The sequence below is a fragment of the Stegodyphus dumicola genome, chromosome 4 (assembly GCF_044657685.1).
Source record: "Stegodyphus dumicola isolate Sdum_Otavi_A_Nest chromosome 4, ASM4465768v1".
Classification (NCBI taxonomy): domain Eukaryota; kingdom Metazoa; phylum Arthropoda; class Arachnida; order Araneae; family Eresidae; genus Stegodyphus; species Stegodyphus dumicola.
In genome coordinates, this window is record NC_140771.1 from 48,289,706 (window position 1) to 48,317,302 (window position 27,597).

The window sequence follows — 27,597 nt, forward strand, 5'->3', positions numbered from 1 at the left end:
CTAAGTCGCACTTTCGAGACATGAAAAACACAGTTTAAATTTTGTCAATCAAAACGGAAAATACAGAACTGTTTCGTTTTTTTTTTTTTTTTCCCCCATAGGGAACATAAACTTTCTGCCACCACGGATTCTCCCTAGTTTCTATGGAAATTCTTTAAAAACTATGAGCTACAGAAAATACCAAAAGAACTGAAAGGGTAAGGTGAAAAAGAATGAGACTGCAACTTTCAGTTAAAAAATGATTTTATTTTTCGACATAATCTCCCTTGACTTCAACACACTTGGTCCAGCGTTTCTCCAACATCAGTATTCCTTCCCGGAAGCAAGAGTCTGGAAGGTTGTGAAAATATTCATCTACGACTCTCTCAACTTCTTCATTGGATGTAAAGTGCTTCTTAGAAACAAATTTCTTCAAGTTTGAGAACAGCTGGAAGTCTGAGGGTGCCAAATCAGAAGAATAGGGGGGAATAGCCAAACAAATCATACCCTAAATGCTGCATTCTTCCCACTGCCAGCGTACCCTTGTGCACAGGTGCATTGTCCTGGTGAAAGAAGATTTTTTTCATTTTCAAGCCAGGCCTTTTCTTGCAAAATTTGGCATCCAGCTGGTCAAGAAGGTTGGAGTAATATTCTCCTGTAATTGTTTTCCCTTTTGCAAGGTAATCAATTAACAGGATCCCTTTTGCATCCCAAAATACACTGGCCATGATCATTTTAGCAGATGCGATTGACTTTGCGTTCTTTGACGCTGAACCACCAGCTTCCACCCACTGCTTGGACTGTTTCATTTTTGGTGTGTAGTGATGGCCCCATGTCTCATCCATGGTAACAAATCACCACACACAATATCGGTACAATTCCTGTTGAATCGATCCAAAGATTGCTGTGAAAATGAGCAAACATGCTCATTTGCATTCAGCAAATGCGGCACCCATCTTGCACAGAGTTTTCGCATCCCTCATTCTTTATGCAAGATGTGTCGCACCCTTTCTTCCGATATCCCCACAGCTTCAGCTACCTCACACACTTTAACTCACAGTATTATTTGGCATTATTCACCTATTGTCCAACACAATATAATGTTTTTCGGTGGTTTTTGGCATGGTTGACAGTTTTCGTCCGTCTTTCGCATGGGTCATCGAGAGATGTGGGACTACGTTTAAATTCGGCTGCCCACTTTTTAACGGTTGACATGGGAGGAGCAGAGTCCCCCGTAAACTTTTGTCGACTTTGGACGAATTTCCTTAGGGCTTAATACGTCCAAAACAAAGAATTTTATGATTGCACGATATTCAAGTTTATCCATTTTAATGAATAACACACAAGGCATCTACTGCGAAAATTCATATAAACAAACTACTTGAGAGAACAAGTTGAAACGAACTAATGACACTTGCACTTAGGCAGGTGTCATTAGTTTGTCTCTTAGTCAGGCCGAGAACTTTTCATCTTACTCTCGTACGGATTTTACTGAAAGGGAGCAAGGGAAAGGGTATGTAAAAAAGAATCAGCTTGTTCAGCTGATGATTGGCAAAAAAGTGAAAATAATATGCCAAATAATAATATTAGAGAGTTCGAACAACAGAAATTGCCAGTAATTTTTATAAATATTATAAATATGCAGTGCTAATATCAAAGAACTCAGTACATAATTTCTTCTTTAGCTGCAAGAATAAAAAAGCTTACCAGTTTCTATTGTTTGAATTCTCTAACATATTGGCAGAATGCTCGTAATATCGCATATCATGTATTGAGTTGATGCTGTTCCTGCTTTTGAAGAATAACCAGTTGTAGATCAGTAAATTCTGACCTTTATCTTTGTAATCAAACTCTCTGCAGTGAAGGGCTTGTTTGCCTGCATGCCCTGTTCAATTATATTATGGCAAGGAAAAGGGCCACTGCATCTCCTAAGCTGTGATTAAACTGGAAGTTTTTCAAATTTGGAAATTATGCCACTTCAGAATAAGAGGCGAAAATTATTAAGCCAGAAATTTAAAAACTTGAAACAAATTTCAACAAACAAAATTTCCTTTCATTAAAGCATCTAAAATTTCAGTAAATCATGTACTTTGCTTTAGCAACAAAGACTCTTCAGTTGTGCATAGTGTAAAAGGTAACTGTAAACAAACAGCTTGTATTTTCTCAAAGGCATGCAAAGAAATTAGTGCTATGAAGTATGAAATTTCTTAATAAATGACGATGAAAAGGATGTTATAAAAGCTGAATGCTGTTTAATTCTGCCTTTAATTAAATACAACTATCTAATTTTGGTTTGGGACAATTCGAAATGGCTTCAAATTCGAAACGACTTCAAGCAAAATTTTTCCGAATTCTGCCATAGAATTTTGTACACTTGCATATTATTCTGTTGACCGTGAAAATTGCAAAGATCCTGCCAAAATTACACCAATCATTCCACTGAAATTCTTAGGGAACAGATGCCTCTTTATTTATTAAACAATTAGTATTTGACCCACTTCATACAAAAGCTTTCGGCAGTTTTATTAGGACCTCTGATTTTAAAAAAAGGTAGTTTAGAACATTATCAGTAAGATAATTGTTCAAATTTATTACTGTTTTGTCATAATCAGCTGATTATATTGTGTCCATAAGTTTGAAAATAATATGTTGCTTTCTGTTTTTCCTTGTTTCTAAAAACCAAATGTGTTTATCGAGAATCAGTCAGGGCTACATCAAACAAAAGCATAGATTTTATGAGTGTGTTGGTATGTCATGCTTATTCATAACTGGCATTAAATTGTGCTGCTTGACAACAGTTTCAGAGTCAGCGAGATAATATGCAAGTACCAAATGTTTCTATTGTTTTTTAAAAAAGAAACTGGTTGGATTTTGAGCAAATCTGGTGCAAAAATTCTAGAAGCCATTCTTACTGGAAAACTGAACTTGCAAGTAAATGAACTGTGTTATAGAAAAAGATTATTTGATTCAGAGCTTAAGCTGGCAAAGCATACTTCTTATAAATCTTTACATTCTTAATTTTTAAATGGATTATTAATTAAAAGTACCTTTTTTGTGATTATAGATTTTTTTTTTTTTTTAATTCCGTGTGAAAACATAATTTAAAAATCTCAAAGATACATGGTTGGATTCTAATTTCTTCTACAATTATTTGAGATTTAAAATATTTACTTCAATATTATGTTGGTAGATTTAGTAATAATTCTCTTTGAGTAATAAAATAAAAATTTTTAAGTAAACGTGCATGTAATTTACCAGAAATATTTTTAATTATTTGTTTTTTATATTTATGGATTTTAAGTTAAAAATATGCTGTAATGCACATAGCAATCATGCTTTGACTACTGATAGGTTTTCCTGTAGCATCTTAAGCTTTTAAATGTATATTTTTTCTTTTTTTCTCTCTTTTTTAAATAGGTTGGCTTTATTTAAACAATAAACAGTATATTTTTTTACTTAACTGGCATAATAATTAAATATTTAGATTTGATAAATTTTATTCATTCATTTCATCAAAGTCACCATTTTGGTATATGTTCTTTTTGTTGTGTTCTAAGTTTTAATGCTTTTTATAAACAAATCTTGGTATTTTTTGCCTTAAACTCAATTTTAAAATATGAACTTGTGGAGTTTGCTTGTAATAGAACATCTTGGAGTAAAATTTCTGCAGGAGCATAGTATTTCGCCACAAAATTTGGTCAATAGCCAGTGTGCAATGTCAAGTTTGTCCATTTCTCTGATTTTTTTTTTTTTTTAACAAAAAATTGCTATGTACGTGGAAAGAAGACAGCGCAAAAAACTTTTGGAAGGATTTCAAGAAAAATGTATTTTATTTTTTAATGTATTATTTAATTTTTATTTCATAATTAAAATTTGTATTTTATATTATTAACTACTTTGTTAAAATGTTTTCTTTTGAGGTTTGCAGACTCATGATAAATATTGATAGTTTGCAAATAGTTTTTTAAGTCACGAAAATCACAAACTTACACCCAGTAAGTAATACTATAACTTTTTCAACTGGGGTGGGGGAGGGAATTGTCAAATTGCAGTAAGATGGTTGCATTAAGTGCCAGTTATTTTCATTATTATTTTTAATGTACAAGAATTTTTATGCAGTACATTTATAGTGTAGTGTATTTTTTCCAATAAAAAATAATACTGACTCATGTTTTTTTTTTTTTTTTTTTTTTTTTTTTTTTTTTTTTCTTACATTTTAGCAAGTTACGTGCAAAACTAGGTTTAAAGCCATTGGATGTAGGAAATGAGATTCCAGGTAAATTCTACTTTGGTTTTCCTTTAATTACTTTTATACTGCATGCTTTTAGATTATGAAATGTAACAGATCTGTGTTTCTTACCTAAAAAATTACTGCCAGCAGTTTCTGTAGTTTGCCATATGTTTTAAAGATTATTTGTTTTACTACTGACTTATTCTGAAAGCTACTGATACTTTGGCACCATCAAGGATGACCACTGAGCTGAACGTTTCCTAGAAAAGTCTTTCAGTGTTTAGTCATCCGGGCAGGTACTAGCTAGACTCTTCCAAGGAAAGCTTTAGCAGATTAGATAGTATTTATTTCAATTTCTAAATATTTATAGTCACATTAGATATTACACATGTAATATAATTTACATCATACATACATAAGTACATACGAGGGCCATCCAGGAAGTAGATTACGTTTCCGTCTGTGTCCGCTAGGGGCGGGGCTAGCGCGGCCATCTTGGGGTCAGAGCGTTGCGCAGCTCAGTCTGCATCTAGCCGTGCTAGTGAGAGGTTCGTGCTGTGCTCCGTTCAGATACTGTGACGGTTTGAAATGTCTGCGTTAATTGAAAATCCCGCGAGCTGCGAGGTGCGCTCAGTAATAAGGTTTCTGACTGCAAAAAACTGTAAACCGATAGAAATCTATCGGCAGCTTCGTGAAGTGTATGGGGACAACATTATCACTGAAGGTGGAGTGCGTCAGTGGGTCATAAGATTTCAAAATGGCCGAACCAATGTTCACGACGAAGATCGAAGTGGGAGACCCAGCATAGTGACCGCCGAACTTCTCGAAAAAGTCGATGCTAAAGTCCGTGAAAATCGAAATTTCACAATAACGGAACTTTCTTTGAGTTTTCCACAAATTTCGCAAAGTTTGTTGCACGAAATCATCAGCGAAAAGCTTGGTTACCACAAGTTTTGTGCAAGATGGATTCCAAAAATCTTGACAGAGGACCACAAAAATCAGCGAATGGCTGCAGCGTTGAACTTTTTGGACGCTTACCATAAGGATGGTGACTCTTTACTCGATCGCATCGTTACTGGTGACGAAACATGGGTGAAACATGTGAACTGTGAAACGAAATTGCAATCAATGCAGTGGGGGCACACAAGTTCTCCCCAAAAACCCAAGAAATGCATGCAAACAATGTCAGCAAGGAAGATGATGGCGACTGTTTTTTGGGACAGAAAAGGTGTAATTTTGGTGGACTTCCTGGAAAGAGGCACTACAATAAACTCTCAAAGGTATTGCCAAACTCTCCAAAAACTCAGAAGAGCAATTCAAAACAAGCGCAGAGGAATGTTGAGCTCTAAGATCTTGTTGATTCACGACAACGCCCGGCCCCACACGGCAAATGTCACTCGTAAAGTTCTTGAATCTTTTAAGTGGGAGTTGTTTCCTCATCCGCCGTACAGTCCCGACCTGGCACCGAGCGACTTCCACCTATTCCCAGCAATGAAGAAGTGGCTGGCTATGCAGCGTTTTGATGACGACGCACAGCTGCAAGAAGAGGTAACGAAGTGGTTGAAGGCGCAGGCGGCCGAATTTTTCGACGAAGGAATTTCCAAGCTCGTACATCGCTACGATAAATGCCTTAATTTGTATGGTGACTATGTAGAAAAGTAGTATTTGAGTGTGGCTTTCATCTGTATATAATAAAATTTGTTTCCTATACTTTGTTTATTTTTTTATTCCAAAACGTAATCTACTTTCTGGATAGCCCTCGTAGTATATGTCATGTAGGACGACAGTTATTGAGTTATTTGAAATAAAAAAAAAAAAAAAATGTTCAGAAACTGTCGAGTTAAAAATTTTATTGAAATCTGCAAAGTAACTAGATATTCGGGTTTAGTTTATGGCATGTTCAATATGCTTGCCATCAATAGGTATGATGTGGCACAGACAAAGAGCTAAATTCTGCAAAACTCGTTGAAGTATCAAAACATGGATGCTTTCGATGACCTTTGGAATGCCTGTTGAGCTCAGCAATGGGTTTGGGGTTATTTTCATTAACTTTGTTTTTTATACTGCCTTACAAAATTAAGTCACGAGGGTTGAGATCAGGAGAATATGATGGCCAAGCATTTCCCATTCAGAGACCTCTGGGTACTTCATAAGCAAAATACACTCTTAAAAGTGCTCTTTAAGGACTTCAAACACTCTCTCGATCCAGTGGGGTCATGCCCCATTCTGCATGAACCATGTCTTTTTGAAATCTGTGTCACCTTGGCTAAGAGAATGACATTTCGTTTAGCAGTCACTGTACACCTTGTGAATATCTCACTGATTATTCTGTGATGTGACATTGTACACCAAATATTTCAGTCCCCCAAATACAACATTTGTGTTTGTGTATATTTTGTGACTTATCTCACTTGTCTGACAGCAACATCAAAACAAGCTCACAAAATTCATCGTTGCAAGAAGTGCAACATTGCATTCATTGTTGGCAAGAGCCTTGAGCACCATACAGGTGATGGTACAACTTTCCTTAGTTGTACCCCCAATTTTGATGGAGAACAAAAATACTAGGGGGAGGGGTCTGAGGATCTTCCACCCCTCTTCTCCTACCACCAGCCTTGTCAAGAGGATTTTCGTCCCGCTGCATATGTAGAGTTCCTTGCTGCACAGATACTATACATTTAAAACATCCATGCCTTTTCCGGGATTTAAACCCAGCCCCATCGGTACGGCAATCAGAGTTGGTAACCACTATCCCAGTTGGGTGGCATAGTTCTGTTTATTGATGTACCCATCCAAATGGAAGTGGGCTTTGTCGCTAAACCAAATCATATTCACACCAAATTCTTGCTTGTCAACAGCATTTGTATTCTGCCAACACTATTGTCGATATCGGAGCAATAGTTTTGCTAAAACACAAATGTTGTTCGATATCTGATGAATTTGAATTTTTTATGGTTGCTGCAGCTATTGAACAACAACTTGTCACAATTTCTGGTTGGTTGATTCCGACCTGTCGTGAAGCTTGACTGATCGATATCCTTGGGCTATTATGAAACACAGTTTATATTTTCTTGATATATCAGGCATTTTCACTTTTGCTGGATAACCAACATTGCCAACACTGTCATCACAAATACTACCAGTTTTCTCAACTTTTTAATCAGACTTTTGATTGTCATAACACATGACCAAGTTGTCTTCAGCTTGTATTTGGTTGCAAATTTTCCTTGAGCCACAATCAGGCTGTTATTGTTCGAATGCAGTCAGGCCTTGATGATGAATATATGCTAAGAAACACTGTATTTTAACATTTTCAGTGAAAAATGCGCAACAACAATATGAGTGTGCATGCTCGAATAAATTCCCAACATGCCCGCATTCAGCCGCGAAGTTTCAACTGAATCTCGCGAATGACTCAAAAGTTATCAGTTGTTTTCTTCATATGGTTGAAAAATTGTCACATGCTGGTTAAGTTTTATGCGGTGATGAGGAGCGATAATTCATGATGTTCTCCTTCACAGAGTTAATATTCTCCAGATTTTTTTTTCCCCAAAATATTTCTATCCTCAGAGGGCTGCCAATTCTGAAATCTTCATGACTGTATTTGTTTGATTACTCAAAGAACCATCTGTGGATATTCCCTGAGAACTTATGGAATTAGTATCGGACTCTACAATTGAATTCAAAATAGTTGTATTGTATAGGTTGTGTGTTACTGTGTTAGTGAGTATTTTAGATTGATTGTCCAATGAACTACTGATGTTTTTTGGGGTTTCTTTGTTTCATATTTTGTGAACTTTATTGAAAAAATATGAAATGTGTGAAACTATTACAAAAATGATTTAGTATAAGAAAAATAAAATTTAAGAAAAATTAATATTTGTGCGTGTTAGTAATATAAGAGTAAAAATGTTCTGTTGATATTTATTTATCATAAAAAAATAAGTGCTAAATAAAGCTGATGTTTCTTATTAAATTATGCTTTTTATAGTTAAAAAATTTTAACAATTGTTATAAAATAAAAATTAAGAATAATTATTGTTAAGCTATTATGGAGGAAAAGAATGAGGTTACTGGATGTGCTGCTGCTATGATATCATTACTATAATGCTGTAAAATAATTTCAATTAAAAATTAATGGTGGGTGATAAAATTAAATTAGAAAATTAAGAAATAAATGTTTATCTGTAGATATTAAATTATTGAATTAGAGAAAGAATTAAGTTATTATCAAATAAGTTACATAGAAAAAAATCAATGAAGAAACATTTTGAGATAGGGAAACAACAAATCACATTGAACAAATTTTACTGAAACAGAACTGCAAGGAGTCTCAAGAAGAGTTGAATGGCATTTAGAGGCAAAGAAAAGATAAAAAAGATGCCTCCTAAAGGTATTTTTGTAGAAGGGAATTCCAAATTCAAAGAATAACATTTTAATCATTTTCCACTTATGTCGTCCACTTTTCTTAGTACATTTGCAGTAAAATTAAATTAAGTTTTTGTGTATTTTACCTGTTAATATTGGGTTTATCATTCTTATTTAATATTACTGATACTATTTGTTCCTGGACTGTAGATGACTGCTTACCTAACAACAGTACATTGTGTATAAGTTCATAGCTCAAAACCTACAGAAATCAGTGATATATTTACTGATTTCTGTAGGTTTTGAGCTATTAACTTATACACAATATACTGTTGTTAGGTAAGCAGTCATCTACAGTCCAGGAACAAATTAATTCATTTTTACATTAATTCGTATGGAGAAAGCTGCTTCAGTTTATAAACATTTCAGTTGATGAACAGCCTTCAGGAATGAATTAAATTCTTGAATTGAGGCATCACTGTATTTCCAAAATTGTTTCAATAATTCAGTAATAAATGTTCTTTCTGAAGTGTTTGCTCCACATGATATATTTGTTATTATTATATATACAGTGGTGGCCAAAATTGCGGACTCTTTTGGAAATTTTTATGTTTTTGAACTTTGTATGCTTATACAAAACGTTACGTTTCACAAAATGCAAACTTTTATATATCATTTTAAAGAGAATTTATTACTGAATTCAATACAAAATTCAATTATTTGCAATAAAAAAAAAGTTAAACGATAATAGTTATCGATATACATTAGATAGTGATGATTTCAGTGAGTTAACAGTACTTAGTAGGGTACCCTTTATTTTTCGTTACAGCTTCACATCGACATTTCATTGAGCTGACAAGAGTTTTAAGCTCTTCTTTCGTTATTACATGATGCCAGGAAACAATTATAGCCTCAATTAGTTCCCTTTTATTTGATGGGCGCCTCATTCGGACAAGAGTTTTCGATAGGATTGAGGTCAGGACTGTTTCCTGACCATGACAACAATTTAATGCTCTTTGTATGAAACTACTCTTTTGATATTTTGGCGGTGTGGCAAGGAGCAGAGTCCTGCTGAAAAATAAATGAAGCATTGTTGGGAACGAGATCTCTGATGGAAGGTAGAAGTTTTGATTCTAGAATAGTGTCAATGTATTTTCTGGCATTCAGTGTCCCATCAATGACATGAAGGCGACCAATATCATCTGCTGACATGCATGACGAAATTATAACACTAACTGGGTTCTTCACAGTTGCTTGAATGCAGTCAGGATGTAGCTCTTCTCCTATTCTACGTCTTACATATTTTCGCCCATCACTACCGAATAATGATATCTTAGTTTCATCACTCCATATAACTTGTGACCACTGATCATCTGTCCAATTAATGTGTTCCTTTGCCTACTGTAGTCTTTTTTTTCGTTGCTGAAAATTAAGATAAGGCTTTTTTCGTGGAATTCTATCTCTCAGTCCAACATCTGTTAATCTTCTGCTAATTGTTCTTGCACTGACAGAAACACCAACATCATTCAGATTACTTCTGATGGCCGCTGATGACATTTTTCTATCTTGGAGACATAGTCTTTTTATTCTTCTGTCATCAATAGATGTGGTGCACCTTTTTCGGCCTTTTCCTTCTTTGTTTTTTATTGAATTTGTCTCCTGATATCGTAAACAAAACTTTCGGACTCCAGATGTAGTCACTGAACCACCCACCTGTCTTGCAATTTCAGCATAGGAAAGACCACTTTCTCGTAAGACAATAATATTACATCTCTTTCTAGGTGTCCAGTCTACTCTTTTATTTGTTGTCATTGCTTCTTGACTAAATATTAAAAATTTTTACAAATATTCCTACTTGTAAATTGTAGTGTATAAGAAACAGGTCCTTCTTCTACAGAACAAAGCAAAACAATGAACTATTTCAAGTGTAAACATGATGTCAGCTTCTACTGGCAGTTACTAACATTTGATTGGTTCTCAGAACAAACCACTTCATAACTGTGTTTTTTATTTATATTAAAGTACATATAACTTTTTTTGTATTGCAAATAATTGAATTTTGTGTTTTGTATTGAATTCAGTAATAAATTCTCTTTAATATGATATGTACAAGTTTGCATTTTGCAAAACGTAACATTTTCTATAAGCATACAAAGTTCAAAAACATAAAAATTTCCAAAAGTGTCCACAATTTTGGCCACCACTGTATATTCTCCATTTTTCTTCAGCGTGTGATCTGAAGTGATGTTGAGCCATGTCTTATCGTTTTTTATTATGCAACTTTGCAGTTATTTTATTTATTTATTTATTTTTTTGAATCAGACGTTCTATTTTCACACATTTTAAAAGTTCATTTTAGATGCATTATTTGATTGACTTCATCCCCTCAAGTACATAAAACTTAAAAACAGTTATGTATAATATTTTGGAGTGGCTGAACCATTTCCAACCCAGAGACTGCTCTTTTGGCAACATTTTTAAATTGCTGCTCGAAAGGGTTTCATGCCATAGCCATTTTCCAAACTTGTTTGTTAGATTTAAAAAAAAAAAAAAATCTCATTCTTAAAAAGGGGGGGCATCTGTTTCGTTATTTGGAAAACTAAAGACTGTTTAATATCACATTAAAAAAAAGTGTGATTTAAAAAAATGAACATGAAGTGGGGAACATTGACAAAAAAGCAATATGATGGTGAATGAACGTATGCTGTTTCTTTAGGATGCAAATGCTTGATAATGTTTTACCATTTATCTTTTGTGACAGATCTTAGTCTTTCAGCAATTCATCTTTGGGATTAACTATAGTAAAGAAGTGTTAAGGGTCCTTGTAGTAAGGAAGTGTTAGTTTAAATGATATTTGTTTTATTTTTAATTTCTACATCTTGTATTATAAATTTTATTTATCATATGCTCCTTTGTGAAATTGACAGCAACGCACCTTTTGAAAAATGTTCTTGCCCGTAGTGGCTTGGAAAAAATCTTTGACTGTTGCCAGTGGATACCCTGTTCTGAAAAGAATCTGATTTGGCTATAAATCCTTTCCTTTGAAGTTTTTTTTTTTTAATGCTTAATTTTGTATTTTTATCTCAATTTATATGGATGAGCAAAAGCCTTGTTAGGTAAGGTCACCGTGGGATGTTATCAAACGAAAAATTCTCTGTGGAAATACATGTTAGCTAGAAACATCTGTGTGGAACAGAAACATTAATAACCTAACAAGGTAAGCAACATCTGTAATTAAGGAAGAAAAAAGTCTTGCAGTATCTTTAGATAAAGTTTTTTGATGATAATTATGACCAAAGCTTTGTTTTCAGTGCAGTGCCTTTCATAGAGGCTATATTCAAGCACTACCTGATAAAAGATATTCCTGTAACTACTAACTGATAAGCAGAATAATAAAGTGCATTGTTTACTTATAGTATGATCTTGTTGCTGCAGTGAATTTTGCTGCACTGTATGTTATAAATGCAAACTAGTTCTGCATAGAAAATTATGTATGAAAAACAGATATATCCTATATGAATTCTCATTTCATCCTTAAAAAGATGACCCTTCTCTCTCCTCTGAAATAAATAAATAAATAAAAATAAAATCTGAAAGTTTTCAGATTTTAAATTATGTCCAAAGGGGCTTTTTTTAACGTTTTGTGTGTTACCTTTATTTATTAAATATCATGTTCTATGTACTCAAACTATAAAATTCAGTTCAACAGCAATATCACAAATTAATTTTAAAAATGAGCATATCTTTAGGATTTCTGATACAGAGTCTCGTGCGCTGGAGATAAAAGGGTTTTTTATTTTCCCATACGTGTTGCCATTGCTCACTTTGAAATCATTTAGTTTTGTAATCAAAAATTCGTTGAAGTGTTACAAAATCTGAAATTGATAATAAAACAAATTTCAAATTTAAATTACGGCTTCAGCATGCCCATATTCTATGGAAGATTACGTTACTCAAATTTTGATGGCTCTTGGTACTGTTGTTTTATAACAATGCGAGAAACATGCATATATTTATGCAGATTCTTCATTATTTAATTTCTTTATATGTAAGACGGCGATAATGTATGGTGGCAACGATTTGAAAAGTGCTACTGCCTTTTAAAGTTTTCGATGCAAAATGCCAAAACGAAATTAATAGTCCTCCAGGGCAAATTGGTGCTTTGGACTAAAAAATTATCAGAAAACTTTTTCTATAAAGCTTCAAGAAAAGGTGGTTTGACAGAATCCATATGTTGATTACATGAAAACTTGCATGATTTTCTGTATATACAGTCAAAAGTCGTTAATTCGGACACCCATAATTCAGAATGATCTATAATCCGGACCTCAAAACTAAAAACTTTCTGCGCATGCGCCCCGTTGACACATGCGCATAGGCGTTTACTCGTGCGCTTAAGACCTTTTACGACTGCGCATATGAGTGTGCGCAAGTGCAGAATACGTTTTCGCGTGCGCGTTTTATGTATAATGGACGTATAAGCTAAAATTATCTAATTATCTATTTCAGTTAATGTTGATGATTGCGTTGTTCCTCTATTTTCGAATTGGATCCGGTTTATTATTTTTTGCAGACTGTAAGAGCAATTTTATAAAAGTAAGCTTAAACTTTCGATTATATCAAATAGAATTTCCGATATATATTTGTTAATATGTAAAGGATCTAAAGCGAAAGTATGTTTTGAAATCCGAAATCTGTTTATCAATTTCATGCTGCTCGCCGGGAGGAACGCCCGCGGCGGGCACATAATGAATAGGAAGTTGATCTGTCAGCACTATCCTTATCTTCAGCGCAGATGTTTTTATTTTATTTGGCTTATAATTCCTTACCAAATGTAGTATTTCATTTCGATATGCTCCGTCTTTGATATGATTTAAAACAAGTTCCTCGTCATTATAATTCGCTTCCGATAGCAAAGAAAAGTGACAGAGGTTATTGAAAACGAAAAAATTTCGATTGACAAATTAGTCGGTGTTCTTGACACAGCAATTATAGGACTTGAACAGCGGAACTTTGTAACTGAACAAGAAAATTATGTCTGTTTAATAGAATTAAAGAGAAAGTATTATCACATGAAACGAAGCAAAACTTAAACAACTTACATTGAAAGAAATGTTTAATAAAGTAAACAAATAAACATTAAGCTTTTTCTTTTTGCAAATTTTGATACCCTTTAGATCATAATTGTTCTTTATTTCATAAATTACGGTTTCATATTTTTAATTTTAGAATTTCTGCATGCCATCTTACGAGATTTAAACTTATGATCTATAATCCGGAATTGCCGAAGTCCCGACGAGTCCGGATTAACGACTTTTGACTGTAGTAATATCAAATAAAAAAAAAAATTGTTTGGCACAAAATTCAGTTTAGTACAGAGACTGCTTGTCATGGTATAAAAGGGTGAGTTATGGAAATACAAGTTACTATACAATCTTATAGGATTTGGCACTTCTCTTAATGTCTCTCTCTTAGTTGCTTTTTTGTGCAAAATTCGTTATTTTGTTAATAAAATGATTCTGTTTCAGGTCTGGATCAGGACAATGCCGATAAGGAAATTAGTAAGCCTGCAGAAGTTTTTGTTAAAACTGAAAACATCAGTGAAGTTAAGAAATCAGAAGCTCTCCGGGAAAAACTAAAAGTCGTAAAAGAGAAGAGACTGATAGAAGAAAAACTAAGGTAATTTTTTTGCTTTTTTTTACCATTAAGAAAATATTTTTACTTTGCTTCAAATATAGTTTAGGCACCTGTAATATACATAAGTAGAATAATAAATCAAAATATTAATGAAGATGTGCATTTGACTTCTTTGTATAGCTGTATATGTGTCTGAGCTTTTTAAAAAAACTAATGTGAGAGATACTTTCTGATTATCTACACCCCACCAAAAAGTAATGAAAAGGTGCCATGAGGCAAAGCAGAGTGTCGCCAAAATTGAGAGTCAATTATGTCATTGTTAAATCTTTCAGCTAGTATTTATTTATAAAACTTTAAAAACTCTAATTGCTGCACCTTGGGAAATTAACAATAGCTGAACTTTTAAAATTGTTGCCACCTTCTAAGCATCTAATGTATTAAATTAATTTTGTAATCTACATTTTATTACAATGTAATCTACATTTTAATCTACCTTAATTTAATCTACATTACCTTAATCTAATCTTACCTTAATCTAATCTAATCTTAATTTAATCTACATTTGTAATCTACATTTTATTATAAAATTAATTTGTAATCTACAGATAAAAATTTCATTTTTTCTGCTTAGTCCTTTTCTTTTCATAGAATGAGCAAATGGAGTTAATTTCTATATTTTTAACAGAAAAACAAAAGGGGTCGCTGATTCTGATTCTGAGGAGGAATCAGCAGCTGCCTGGGTTATTAAACATCAGAAGATGTTGCAAGAAAAAGAAAGAGCTGAAAAGAGAGTAAGTTTTAATTTTTTTCCAAATAATTATTCAAAATATCAGAAGTTTTATATATTTTTCACAACACACCATGTGCAATGTATTTCATTTATTAATTGAAGGCTGATGTTATTATTTTAAAAAGAAGTTAATATTTAAAAATTGCATTAAATGTCTTCAAATTCTAATTGTAACATTAAATATTTAAGCAGATTCTTGTTTTAACTACTTACATTGAATCTTTACGTAGTCATTTTTTAGCATAGAACTTTCAAGGTAGTTGTATGCTAAAAATGCTACCAGTAAAGAACTTTTGAGACAGTAGAACAGTAGAACATAGTCTGAAATTAAATACGGAGACAAATTTGTAAAATGAAAAATATATGAAAGGCCTGGCTATTACTTTTTTTATATTAAAAAAAAAAAAATCCCTTTTTCATGAATTCACTGAGTGGTACTTTCTAACAAAGCCTGGAATGGCTTGTACAAATCTTATGATATTGCTTGAAGATCTGATGGTGCAGCTTTCTGGATATTTTAAGGGATGCAATCTTTCACTGGTAACATTTGTTTGTAAAAAAGAAAATAATTTTAGGGGAAGTCAGTTTGAAAAGTATGGTCGAGGGTTGAAACTAAACCTAAAAACGTAATTCAGCAGCACAACAACTTCACAGTCAACAGGATAATGCTTTACGTACACAAATTGTTGGCAAAGGTTTTACCATAATGACAAACATCATGAGCTAGATAATTAAAAAGAAGAAGAAGAAGAAAAGAAATAGAAAGATAAAAAAGAAAAGGAATTTTTTTTCTTACAGTACAGTTTCTTGCATCGTATAACATGATGCTTTTGTTTCACATTTATCTCAAAAACTATGAATCATACAGTTATAGTTCATTGCCCATTTCAATGTTGCTAACTCAGAAATGGAAGTCTCCTGATTTCTGGCTATACTCCACCCAACTCGATTTGAAACATATTTCTTCCGACTTGCTATTTTAAAAAAATTGTCACAATTTTTATATAGCTCGGCTGAATACTCAGTTATTTGTACCCAAAAAAGTGATTTTTGGCATCTGAAAGCACTTATTTTTTTTATTTCCCCCCCCCCCCCGATACATATAAAAGAAATTCAAAGTAGTTTCATCAGTAAGATATGGTGCGTTTCTGCTTTGTGTGTAAGAGTCCGAAACCTGTGTCCAAAAATGTCGTATTCCAATTCTTTAATGAGAATCAAGCACCAGTGCAAGTCATTTGACATATATTAGCCAGTGAGCACAAAGCAAAATCGAGGTTGTTAATTTCATTCATCTCTCCAGTAAGCAATGTATTTCATATGCTTCTCGAAAACAGTTTAAGAAACTGCAATTTTTTGTCTTAGTTATGTTTGTGAAAAATGTAAAATACTCATGTACTTTTCAAAAACTGCACACAGACAATTTTCCTTTTATTATTTTGTCAAGGAAATGTATTATTGCAATATGTATCATTTGTCACTGCAATTTTTTTGGATTTTGCATGGTGCAAGGGCCAATGCTCTTAAACATTTGCGTACACAAGACAGGGTGAGTTGCATTTTGGGGGGGGGGGGAATTAAAATTTTCTGTGGAAACAAAGGACCAAAAAAGTTATTAATACAGAATACCTGTTCTGTACCTTTTTACTGGAACACAACCTGCCACTGAATGCATCGGATCATGCTGCAGCTGTTTTAGAAAAATGTATCCCGGTAGTAAAATCACTAAGAACTCATGTAAAAGGACAAAAAGGGCTGCAACTGTAGAAGAAATGGCTTCAAGAAATTGGTATGAAAAATAAATATTCAGTTTATGATTGCATTAAAACAGTTCCATTTTGCCTCTCTACTGATGGATACCAATGCAAAACTGTATCGAGTTGTTTCTTTTTTTCTTTTTTTTTTTTTTTTAATCGAGAGTTTTCAGAAATTGAATGTAGTTTACTTTCTGTCCGTACTTTAGAAGGATATTCGACAGGTTTTAATATATGGCATGGGAAAGTACAGTTCTTCAGGATAATTATTCAAATGCACCAGGAATGGCAGGCTTTAAAGACTGATGTTGCAAAGCATCTTAAAAAAAAATCATATTTGCAAATTATGAATTGTGTACCCGTCACCTCTTAAATTTAGCAGTTGAAGAAAGGTCAACTTCTTTGCCAGTAAGTCAGGGTTCGTACGGTCCTTAAGAGTCCTTAAATTTTTTGGAATCGATTTTTGGTCCTTAAAAGTCCATAATTTTGGCCAAAATCAGCAGAAGGTCCTTAATTTTAATCATCTGAAATTTCTGTCTCTTTTTATGACTGCAATTTTGAGTGTGAATTAGCATTTTGGAGGAATATTTTTGGCGATTCACTGACACATATGGTTATCTTTTGAATGGGTTATAATTTGTTTCTATTTCTAATATAAATAATGGGATACTCGAGTTTCTAAGCAAGAAGTGAAACATAAGCATTTCAAAATTCATTTTTTCTAATAAAGAAATCTTAAACAACTTTTCGCTTTTGGGGATGTGAATTCTTTTATTAAATGTTTTCTAAATTTGGCAACTTGTCAACATTTTGGCGATTTTAAGATCAGTGTCTATAGAAAAATTTTAATTCCGAGATCTGAGAATTTTTCGACGATTTTTTTTAAAACATCATAACATTGATAATTTTCATTAAATAATGGTAATATATTGAAATTATATTTAAAAAATGGCATTAAAATAAAGCATCTCTATTTTTCGCTGTCATATTTTAAAGTTTCATTTTTGGCAACTTATACAATAGTATGAATCTGAAAAATAAGGCATAATGCTATAAAGCGTAATTTATGAAACATCTCTTAACAAGAGCAAAATTAGCTATGTAATTAATTAAAAATGTCTTCTTTTTAATTTTTTCATAGTAAGCATTTTTCCTGTCTCAGAATATTCAAAATTCTCAGAATATGCATCAGTTTTCTCTATAAAATTAATTTTACACTTTTTCTCTCCCCCTTTTTCCCCCAAAAAAGTATTTCTTCCTTTTTGCTGTTACAGAATTGGTAGGTATAATTTTTCTCTAGTATTTTAGACATTGCAGCTTGGAAAGTTTAGAAGGATTTGAAGGCAAGATTTATAGACTCACGATTCTAGAAGATTCGAGAAATATGTGACAAAATGAAAAATGTCTCCATGCTATCAACACGTAATGGATGTATTTTACAGAAAGTTTGCTATGAATTTCTTGCCTTTTGGAGAACGTCAGGAAGAACAATGAAAACATAATATTTGAATGTTTTACTTCTGATACTAGAATCTTTTTCATAACATGTTTATCTTCCCTTTATTTTCTCTACTTCTCAATAGACACAAGTATGGAAAATATCAAAACAGCTTCTAATCTTATCACATGGCCAGACATTATAGAAAGAGATTTTTTTTATTATTAAAGAAATCGAAAATTTACAATTTAAAAGATTCATCTAATATGTCTTAATTCATCAACACATAGCTGGCACTAGACATTTTCCACCTGATGCAATCTCTGTGGATCCTAAATTCTGCTGCTTAGAGCCTTTCTAAATTCTGCTTTCAATGCCTGCTCTAAATTCTAAAAGTTTTGCTATTTCTAGATTTTGTTGTTCAGTGTGTCACTAAGTTCTAAAAATTCTGCCACATCAGCTTTGTATCTATGGTAAAGCCCGGTTTTACAAAATATCTAAACAAATAAAATTAGTCACTTCTTCTATACATTCTAAATGCATTTGGTGTTTTTTAGAATAACAGAAATCCTTAGTTAGACCCAAAAATTCTAAAATGAAAAGGAAACGTGTTGAAGAAAGAAACTGAGTACATTAAAAAAAATTACTCTTCAAAGATATGTGCAGTTGTTATTATGTAACTTACCTATTGTTTATGATTTCAGCCCTTCAGCTTATGATTCAGTCGAGGGTTTGGGACTATTTGACTTTTTCCAGATAAAGTAAGGGCCCACCAGCGGCCGAGCTGTAGTTCGGTCCGAGGTTCGAATTCCGCGAACGGGCTGGCATCATGTGCATTTTCGAGGTTTCCCTATGTGTAATGTGTATACAAGCCACTTTCCCTTAGAAAGTCCTCCACGAAGGCATCCCTCCCCTTAGGCGGGTAGCCCTAGTGTGCTTTGCCGTATTCTCAATACACACACACACACACACACACCAGATAAAGTAAACCCTCATAGGTACCTTGTGGAGAGGTTGACAAGTTAGAAGATAAGCATGCAGAAACTAGCGAGAGCATTGGTTTGCATATTGAGACAAATCTCTAATTGTTAGAAAAGATGCTTAAAGAGAAGGAAATCGATATAAACTAGCCAAAATGTGTGGGAAGGCTTCAAATTAAAATGAAGGATAAATATTTCGTTGAGTGTTGCTGTTACAAAACATAATTGTTTTGTAGCTTTTAATGTATATCCTAATATCCTTTAAAAATCAATGTCATAAATTATATATATTTTAAACTGTAAAAATTTATTGGTTTTATATTTTAATAGGCTTTTTTACCAAATATTGTTAAAAAATAAAATTTAATAGTGGCCTTGTAAATCCATTATGACTAAGGTTATCTAATTATCTAATTTAATTATTTATAACTAACTGCTTACCCTTAAAAATTATGTCTACATATTAAAGTGAGTTACCGCCTTTCATTAACACTCACTGTGGTCACAAGATAAAACACAAAAATGTAAAAATTCAGATAAAACTTATTCTTTGCATCTAGTGAAACTTAAAAATAATACAAAACAACTTATCATCTCTGGTACTTTAATCGCTTATTGGAACATTAAACTATATTAACTGGGATACAACCTGTTGGAACTCTACACAAAGCTATGACACTAACTGCATCAAACAGAGTCTGACTAACTTTCAACACTTCCCAACTGTGTCTATATCAGGCCTTTCAGGTTTGTTCTAATGAGCAGGTCTCTCTCTAGACAAGCAACAGCGGTGACAACCTTCAGTTCTTCATACTGATTATGATCTTACTTCTCATTTGAACCTATACCTTTTGACAGAAAATCTACCTGCTATTTACTATACCTCTAACTAAGTATGTGACAAAATGAGACATAAAAAAAATCACATACTATACTAAGTCACATACTAAGTATGTGTGTCTTATAGTACTTAGTAATTTGTCACATACTAAGTATTTTGTCACATACTATACTAAGTATGTGACAAAATGAGACATTAAAAAAATCAGCATAAAGCTAACTGTTAGTAAAACACAAATGTCACTTATCTTCTTTCAAATATGTCCAATTATTATAAGTGTAAAATAGTTAATGCTAGTTGATAAATTTCATGCAGTTTATTTTATTCTCAAAAAACTTATTAATAATTATGTTAATTAACTCATGTTTAGTAATAATGCATACTAGTCATGGATCTATTTTATTTTTAGAATAGTATTACAAAAGTGAAAATGAGGCATAGAATAATATTTTTAATTGAATTTATTCAGTTCCCATTTGCTCATAGGTCCTTAATTTTTGCATTAATTGTCCTTAAAAGTCCTTAATTTCCATGTGCAGAAATGTGCACGAACCCTGTAAGTGTGGATGAACATATTGTTAATATTTATTATTATCTTGGAATGATTTGCTAAAAGGAAGGAAAAATTGAAACAATTCCAACAGCTGCATAATGCTGAAATAAGAAAAAATCTGGAATATGTATGTACCACCTGTTATCTTTAGTGAAATATTTATCCAGAATACTTGACCAATGGAACCCACTTCTTACATTTTTTTAAGGAAAAAGCAAATACTTCTAGAATTAAGGTAAAAAGCTTTGTTGAAAGTTATAAAATGACTTAAGTAAATGGAGATGTAATTATTACTTCTGCTGTTAAAAATAGACGAGAAATATAAGTAATTTATGCACCTGCGAGCAATTTAATTGGCAGTCCTCAAAATAATACTACAAAATATAAGCGTAAAACTCTTCCAAAATAAAATAAAAAATTGCTTGACAAGGGACAAATTTTCCGATTAGTGTAAGTTTATCTTGTGAAGAATGAATGTGTTTTAGTCTTTGGACCTTAACAAAGCTTTTGTTTTTTGTACATTCTATTTTGCCATCATTCGATATTCCTAACACAATTCTACAGTGCAGAATTACATTAACTCATGTTTTGCAATCAATAATTAGTGATCTCGTTAAAGTATGATTTAATGATTAGGGAAACAGATTAGAGTATTTTTCTATTTTTAGAAAGTATAAGTAATAAAGCTACATTAGGTATAAGTAACAAGCCTTTTGTTTCACATGTAAGTATTTTTTAATATATTTGCATTTAAGAAATAGTAACTGAACTTTCAGATATTAATTAGCTACTATTTAAAGTTAATTCATTATTAAAAATATATTTTCTGTCTATATATTTTTATTATTTAAAAAATCTTTGTTGCTGAGAAAATTTTCCTGACTTTTTATTGTCATAGGTTGGCAAGTATGCCATTTTTAATGTATTTCAGGTAATTTTCAGGCTGATTTTTATTCCTTTCAGGTAAAATATGCTTGAATTGTTAAATATTCTGAATAGTGGATAATTTTACAAGGAAATTCTGAATTCTACCCAATTTAAATTCCTTATAATTTCCAGAAATTTGTTAAAGCAGTCGAAATTTTACTGCTTATCAGTCTTATGTGAGATGTAAAAGGCCAAATAGAATTTTAAATCCTTAATTTACTGTTAGAGAACGTATGCTAAATATGCTTTTGAGGCCTTTCCACATTCCACACATTCCTTATCTGCCACAGTTTTTCTACAAACACATCTAAAACCACCTGACTTTCATTTTTTAGTCATAATTTTATTTCAGAATTACATTTCTTACATGAAAATTTCCTTTTAGTTAACTCTGCTTCTTTAAAAAAGCCCCGAAACAACTTCTGATCCTGAAGGTCAGTTTACACCTGTCAGAGCGGCTCAGAGCAAGTCGCTCCTTACGATTACTTTGACAATGTAAACGCTCACTTCGACGGAGTACAAACATAGGGAAGATGAGTCAACGCTTCCGTTTCTACTTTGAACCTGTTGAAAAATCTCTCTGGGCAGTTACTCCAAGCAGCGTTCGCAGGGATGTCGTGAAAGTGAGTTCTATAATCCGAGATTAAGCGACAGCCGAACCATGGCATTTTTTTAATGCATACGCATCTTATGAAGTGTTTTACTTCTATAATTATGTGAGCTTATATTCATTTTTCTACAAGCATCCCTACATGAGGATGCAATAAATATATGATAAACTATAAAAATAAAAAATAAGAAAAATTATGAAAAAGATATGTAGATCTGTTTTATTGGGGATATTTAAATTTCTTGCTTTGTATAAAAACATTCTGGGCTATAATTCGTTACCATTCAGCTTGGATGTGAAACATGTTCAGCTTGGATGTGTGAGTGCAAGTACTGAAGGTGTATTAAGGTTTATACAAATTATGCTAGATGAATTCTAATCTCCTTAAACTATCCGTTTTAGCATTTTAAAAGTAAAGTATAATCACTATATTTACCCATTATTAATTTTGTTGATATCACTTTGTGTGTTGTCCAGAAACACAATTTCAGTAGGATCTAAAAGTAACAATTTGCGATAAATATCTTCCTTTTGGAACTATGTCATAATATATATATTCTTTTACCTGTGGGAATATATGTAATGCTCCCAAGTTTTTTGCTACTTCTTATTTATTTAAGATTTTCTGAATAATTAGGTAGATATCATACAGTTTACTTCTGTCGTGTTAATGGTAGCTGTGAATAAATATTCCATGTGTTAATTTTGCATTCTTCTCTAGAAATAACACAGTTCCAGTCAGAACTCTGCATAATTAATTCATGCACAGAGAGCTACTGATTCTGTGGATTCTGGATGAATACATATATTCTTTCTATTAATAAATAATAAAACACACTTTTACATTATTTTGTAAATAAACAGTTGTATATAGTAGAAAAACTTTGTTAATTTGACTTTCAGTAACCACAGTTGACTAAATAACTTCTCTCAAACTGAGTTTCTTTTAAATTCTTGTATCTGATATGCAGTAACGTTTTTGTAACTTTGGACATTCTCGTCCGAAATTCATTTAATAGTTCATTTGATACTCCTAATTCATCGCGGCAAGCTACCCAATAACGTACCCATTTTTTTTTCCTTCTTTTTTTTTTTTTCCTCCCAAGACCAGAAATTAATTTGTTTGAAACTGCTTCGCAGACTTCAAGCACTGCAGCCTAAGAATATCTATGTATGTTCAATGCATATTCTTTCATGCAGCTGCGACATCGGTATCCATTTTGTAAACAAACAGAGGCGAGTTGTCAGTCCACTCTGATTGGTGTAAACAATCTATCAGAGTACAGGTCCGTTCACTCGGTTCGAAAAGCCCGGACGAGCGGCTCGCTACAAGCACCTTTGACAGATGTAAACTGGCCTTGATACAAATCTGAAATAAACGACCTGTTGACAATCCCATGTTTTCCAAAGCTATCATTCCTTTCAATAGCTTTAATTTTTCCTCTAGCACTCCCTGAAACTTCTCTACTATGTTTAAAACAAAAAATATGGTAAAATACAATGTATGTAATCCAAAATAATCAATAAAAAATGTAATAAAAGAAAGCTATATAACCGTGTTACATCCAGGGAAGAAAATGGCATCCTTAAGTTTAAAACACATGGGACTGCAGTAGGGTTGCTGTAATGGAATATTCTAGAATTTGCTGAGTTACCAGAAGCAACTGTGTGAAAAGTGTGCTAACTGTGAAAGTCACTAATGGAGTCCTCTATTCAAGCTGTATGTATTGATACAAATATTGCATTTCTTCATAAAGACAGAATTTTGTCCAATGGTAGGTAACCTAGGCAGTGTCCTCCAGCTGTGAAAATGTAAATATCATCTGGTTTTTTGCTTTTTCATGTGAATATTTTTGTTTTGAGGTGTTTCTTTTAATGATTATTATTAGCAGTAGTAATTATGAAATGATGGATTTGGAAAGCTTTTATTTATCGTCAGTGTTACATGATTACAGTAGCAATGTAACTTGAAAGTAGTATATCAGCTGTTTTCATGTGATTGTGGTAATGGCTTTAGCTGAATTTGTGCAGTTATCTTATTTTTTAAATGAAAAAAGGTCGATCAGTACATGAGACATGCATGCTGTTTTATGTAATTCTTAGTTTGGCACATTTTGAAAACGACTGTGATTTTTTGCACATTATGTGGTAAAAAATTAGGAGCCAAGATTGATGATTTTTCAGGAGGGTTGGGCACATAATCAGATCTGATAACATTTACATCACATAGTGTTGGACGATTCCAGTATCTTACTTTAGGTTAACGGGACTAATAGCACATGCACTGTAACAATGGAACTTGGATTCAGTCATTTGCAATCTTAGATGGACTGTATGTGTTTCTTCTCTTTGCAGTGAAATGAACTCCCTTTTTCTCAACATTTGATTGAGGTCAAGTATCTTCTCTTAGTGGACAAATTATACCAAAATTTTATACTGTATTTTTATTCTGAAAATTCTTCAGATGTCTAAGTTTGGCAGGTTGTTATATAAGCATTTTTTGAACAGACTGCATTAAATTTGCTTTTATGCAAAAATTTTGTATATCCTGGTTACAGTTTCTCCATTGTATTCAAAAGAATCTAGTATCTGGGACAAAAAATCTTGCAAATGTATTTCATAATACTATTAGTTTCTGCAGTGGGGGAATTTCATGAGTCATATGTTCTTTTTTCATCAAATTATTATTATGTTCTTATAGTGAAATATTGTACAATTATAAAGTTTGAGTTTTATATGTTATGTATATCTTTTTAGGCTAAAATGTTAGAAGAAATGGATGAAGAATTTGGAATTGGTGCTTTAGTAGAAGAAGAATTTGATAAGAAGAAGGTAAAGTTTTATTAAGCTTTACTTAAAAAAAAAAAAAAAAAAAAAAAATGTGGTGTTTATTTGTGTTTCTTTCATCTTAGGCATATACATCTCAAGATTTGAAAGGACTAACTATAGGTCATGATGCCGATGCTTTTAAAGAAGGTCATCAAGTCATCTTAACACTAAAAGATAAAGGTATTTTAATGTTTACTTCCTTATCATTTAAATAAATATTCTAATTTTAAAATTAAATATTTATATCTGCAATTTAAGTTATGCAAATAGACTTAATTTGAAGCAGTTCTTGATGCATGCTGCAAACGTCTGTTCTTTTTCTCAAAGGTGTTCTTGAAGAGGATGAAGATGTTTTAGAGAATGTGAATATTGTTGACAGTGAGCGATATGCTAAAAATGTCGAAAATAAGAAGAAGAAACCAGATTATAGGCCATATGAAGAGCCTGAATATGATGAATTTGGAATTGTAAGTGACATTTTAATATTTTATCTTCTTTTTTGTGTATAAATGTTCAAAAGCAAAATTTTGCTTTTTTGAACACATAAAATGTACGCATATATAAATATGCATAAAATATACATATGTATATTTTATGCATATTTAAGTCTAAAGTTATAAAGAGTCTTCTTACACTAATAATATTTTGTAGTGTATGTGCGATTGGGGATAAAAATTATTTTCCCCATTACTATAACATGTTTATTTGTTCAGTTTAGTAGTAAAATTTATCCTTGTAAGGAAAGTTAAAGTTATGATATTTGGAAAAATATATGCTTGTGTAATAGATTATGTTTGTTTTACAAAATGTGTTGTTGAATATATATTAACTTCAGTAATATATTGTTTTATATGAATAATTATTCCATCTTTATAACACAGGCTTAATCATATTATATTTGGATTATGTAATAAAAGTGCAGTGTTTGTAAGAGATATACTATTATTATCAAGTGCACTTAACATCAATGTAGACTAATTTTCCAAAGATTAAATGCTTCAAACTATACATTTCTTGAAATCAATGAAAAGTATGCTTTTAAGCTTACAAAGCACATCGTATGTGTTCTTCCTCTAGAAGAGAATTTTGAACTCTGTAAATCATTTGAATGCAATGGCTTGAGATGGAACTTTATTTTCATGTGCTAATTATAGATGTTAAATGCATCCTTCTTGATTTAGCTCCTCCCCTTTTAAATCATAGAAAATCATAGCATGATAATATTCTTGCATCAGCTCCATTTTTCGTTTTATTCAAAATTTATTCTATGATAGATAAATATCAGTTATTGCCAGAAATTATCTTTTGTGGACTTACAGAGTCCACAAACGTTTGTATCATTAGTGGATTAACATTCTAATGAATGTTTTTAGCACATATTTTCTGCCTCTGTCTAAAAAAATTCAGAGCTCTCTTTTGTATTCCATTTCATGAATAGCCACGGATTTATTCCATTTCAAGGAAGTGAAACAAAAGGATATTAATCTTGTAACTTTCCCTTTTAAAAGGGGGGAACCCCTTTCCTTTTAAGTTTATTTTGAGGCCAGGAAAATTAGTAAGGATTACATGATTAGGCATTTGTTGAATGATAAGCAGTTCCAGTTATATTCTTCCATAATGAAGATATTTATACAGAAAGCCATTGTTTTATTTTATAATCTTATTATATATATTTTTATGTGTATGAATCCCATTAACCAACAAGTGCTGCAAATTTAAATAAAACTTTGCATACCTTATTTAAAGCAATTTCTACAGTTTATTGGGAAAATGCTATTAGTAAGAATAGAAGGAATGCTAGAAACAAGAATATAAACACATATAGAAAAAGATGTAGTTTGAATCTAGAAACTAGGAATCAAATTTTCTGGCTGCTGATACCTGATTTCTTATCCCATATTTATCACTATTTGTTAAGGATGTGAGCTCAGTTGAAGGATTTCCTGTAGCCTAAGACTGCATTGTAACAGCTTTAAATATTAAAATCTTGTAGTTTAAATAATTTAAATAGATGAACATTAAGGTATTTGTGAATGGCAATGTTTGAAACCAGGCTCGAGTGCCATGTGCGGGTTTCGCACGAAAAATGTAATTTATTTTTAAATGTTAAAATTCGTTTAATTCTTCTGGTTTGTATGTCGCCATTTTGTGTATTAAATAAAGATTGCTGTGTTCCATCATTGGAGTTTGTTTCAAATTGTTAAAGAAGTAAAGTCTTAAGTATTTTTGAGGCACCGACCGAGATCGAATAATCTTGCATATTTTTATTTTATTAGTTCATCACTGAATGTAATATTAGTGATACCAGATTATTACTTCCTGTTAATTTTGAATTGCCTTATGTTATTAGTTCATCACTGAACGTAATATTAATGATACCAGATTATTACTTCCTGATAATATTGAATTGCTTTAATTTATTGGTTCATTACTGAATTAGAGATTACCTCCTGTTAATATTGAATTGTCTTATTTTATTATCGTATTGGATATTATTTTTAATATACATTTTAGTTGTCCAATAGTAGACATATACATTGCTCTATATTGTTATTTTTATTTTAATCACAATTAATGGGATAGAGAGTGTAAATTTCATATTTAAATATTTCATTTTTGAGGTTTGCATATTTAACAGAGTGCATTTAATTCCGTGATTCCTG

At 32.1% G+C, this 27,597-nt stretch overlaps 1 protein-coding gene across 1 annotated transcript in view; it reads left to right on the plus strand.

Annotated features, from left to right (window-relative positions):
• The window catches only part of LOC118202097 (U4/U6.U5 tri-snRNP-associated protein 1), a 102,632-nt gene that overhangs the window by 8,769 nt on the left and 66,266 nt on the right, over positions 1–27,597 (plus strand). The window contains exons 3-8 of the mRNA XM_035374251.2: positions 4,200–4,255; positions 14,107–14,257; positions 14,901–15,006; positions 24,863–24,937; positions 25,018–25,114; positions 25,262–25,401. Coding sequence (XP_035230142.2) covers positions 4,200–4,255; positions 14,107–14,257; positions 14,901–15,006; positions 24,863–24,937; positions 25,018–25,114; positions 25,262–25,401 — 625 coding nt within the window. The remainder of the gene's footprint in view (positions 1–4,199; positions 4,256–14,106; positions 14,258–14,900; positions 15,007–24,862; positions 24,938–25,017; positions 25,115–25,261; positions 25,402–27,597) is intronic.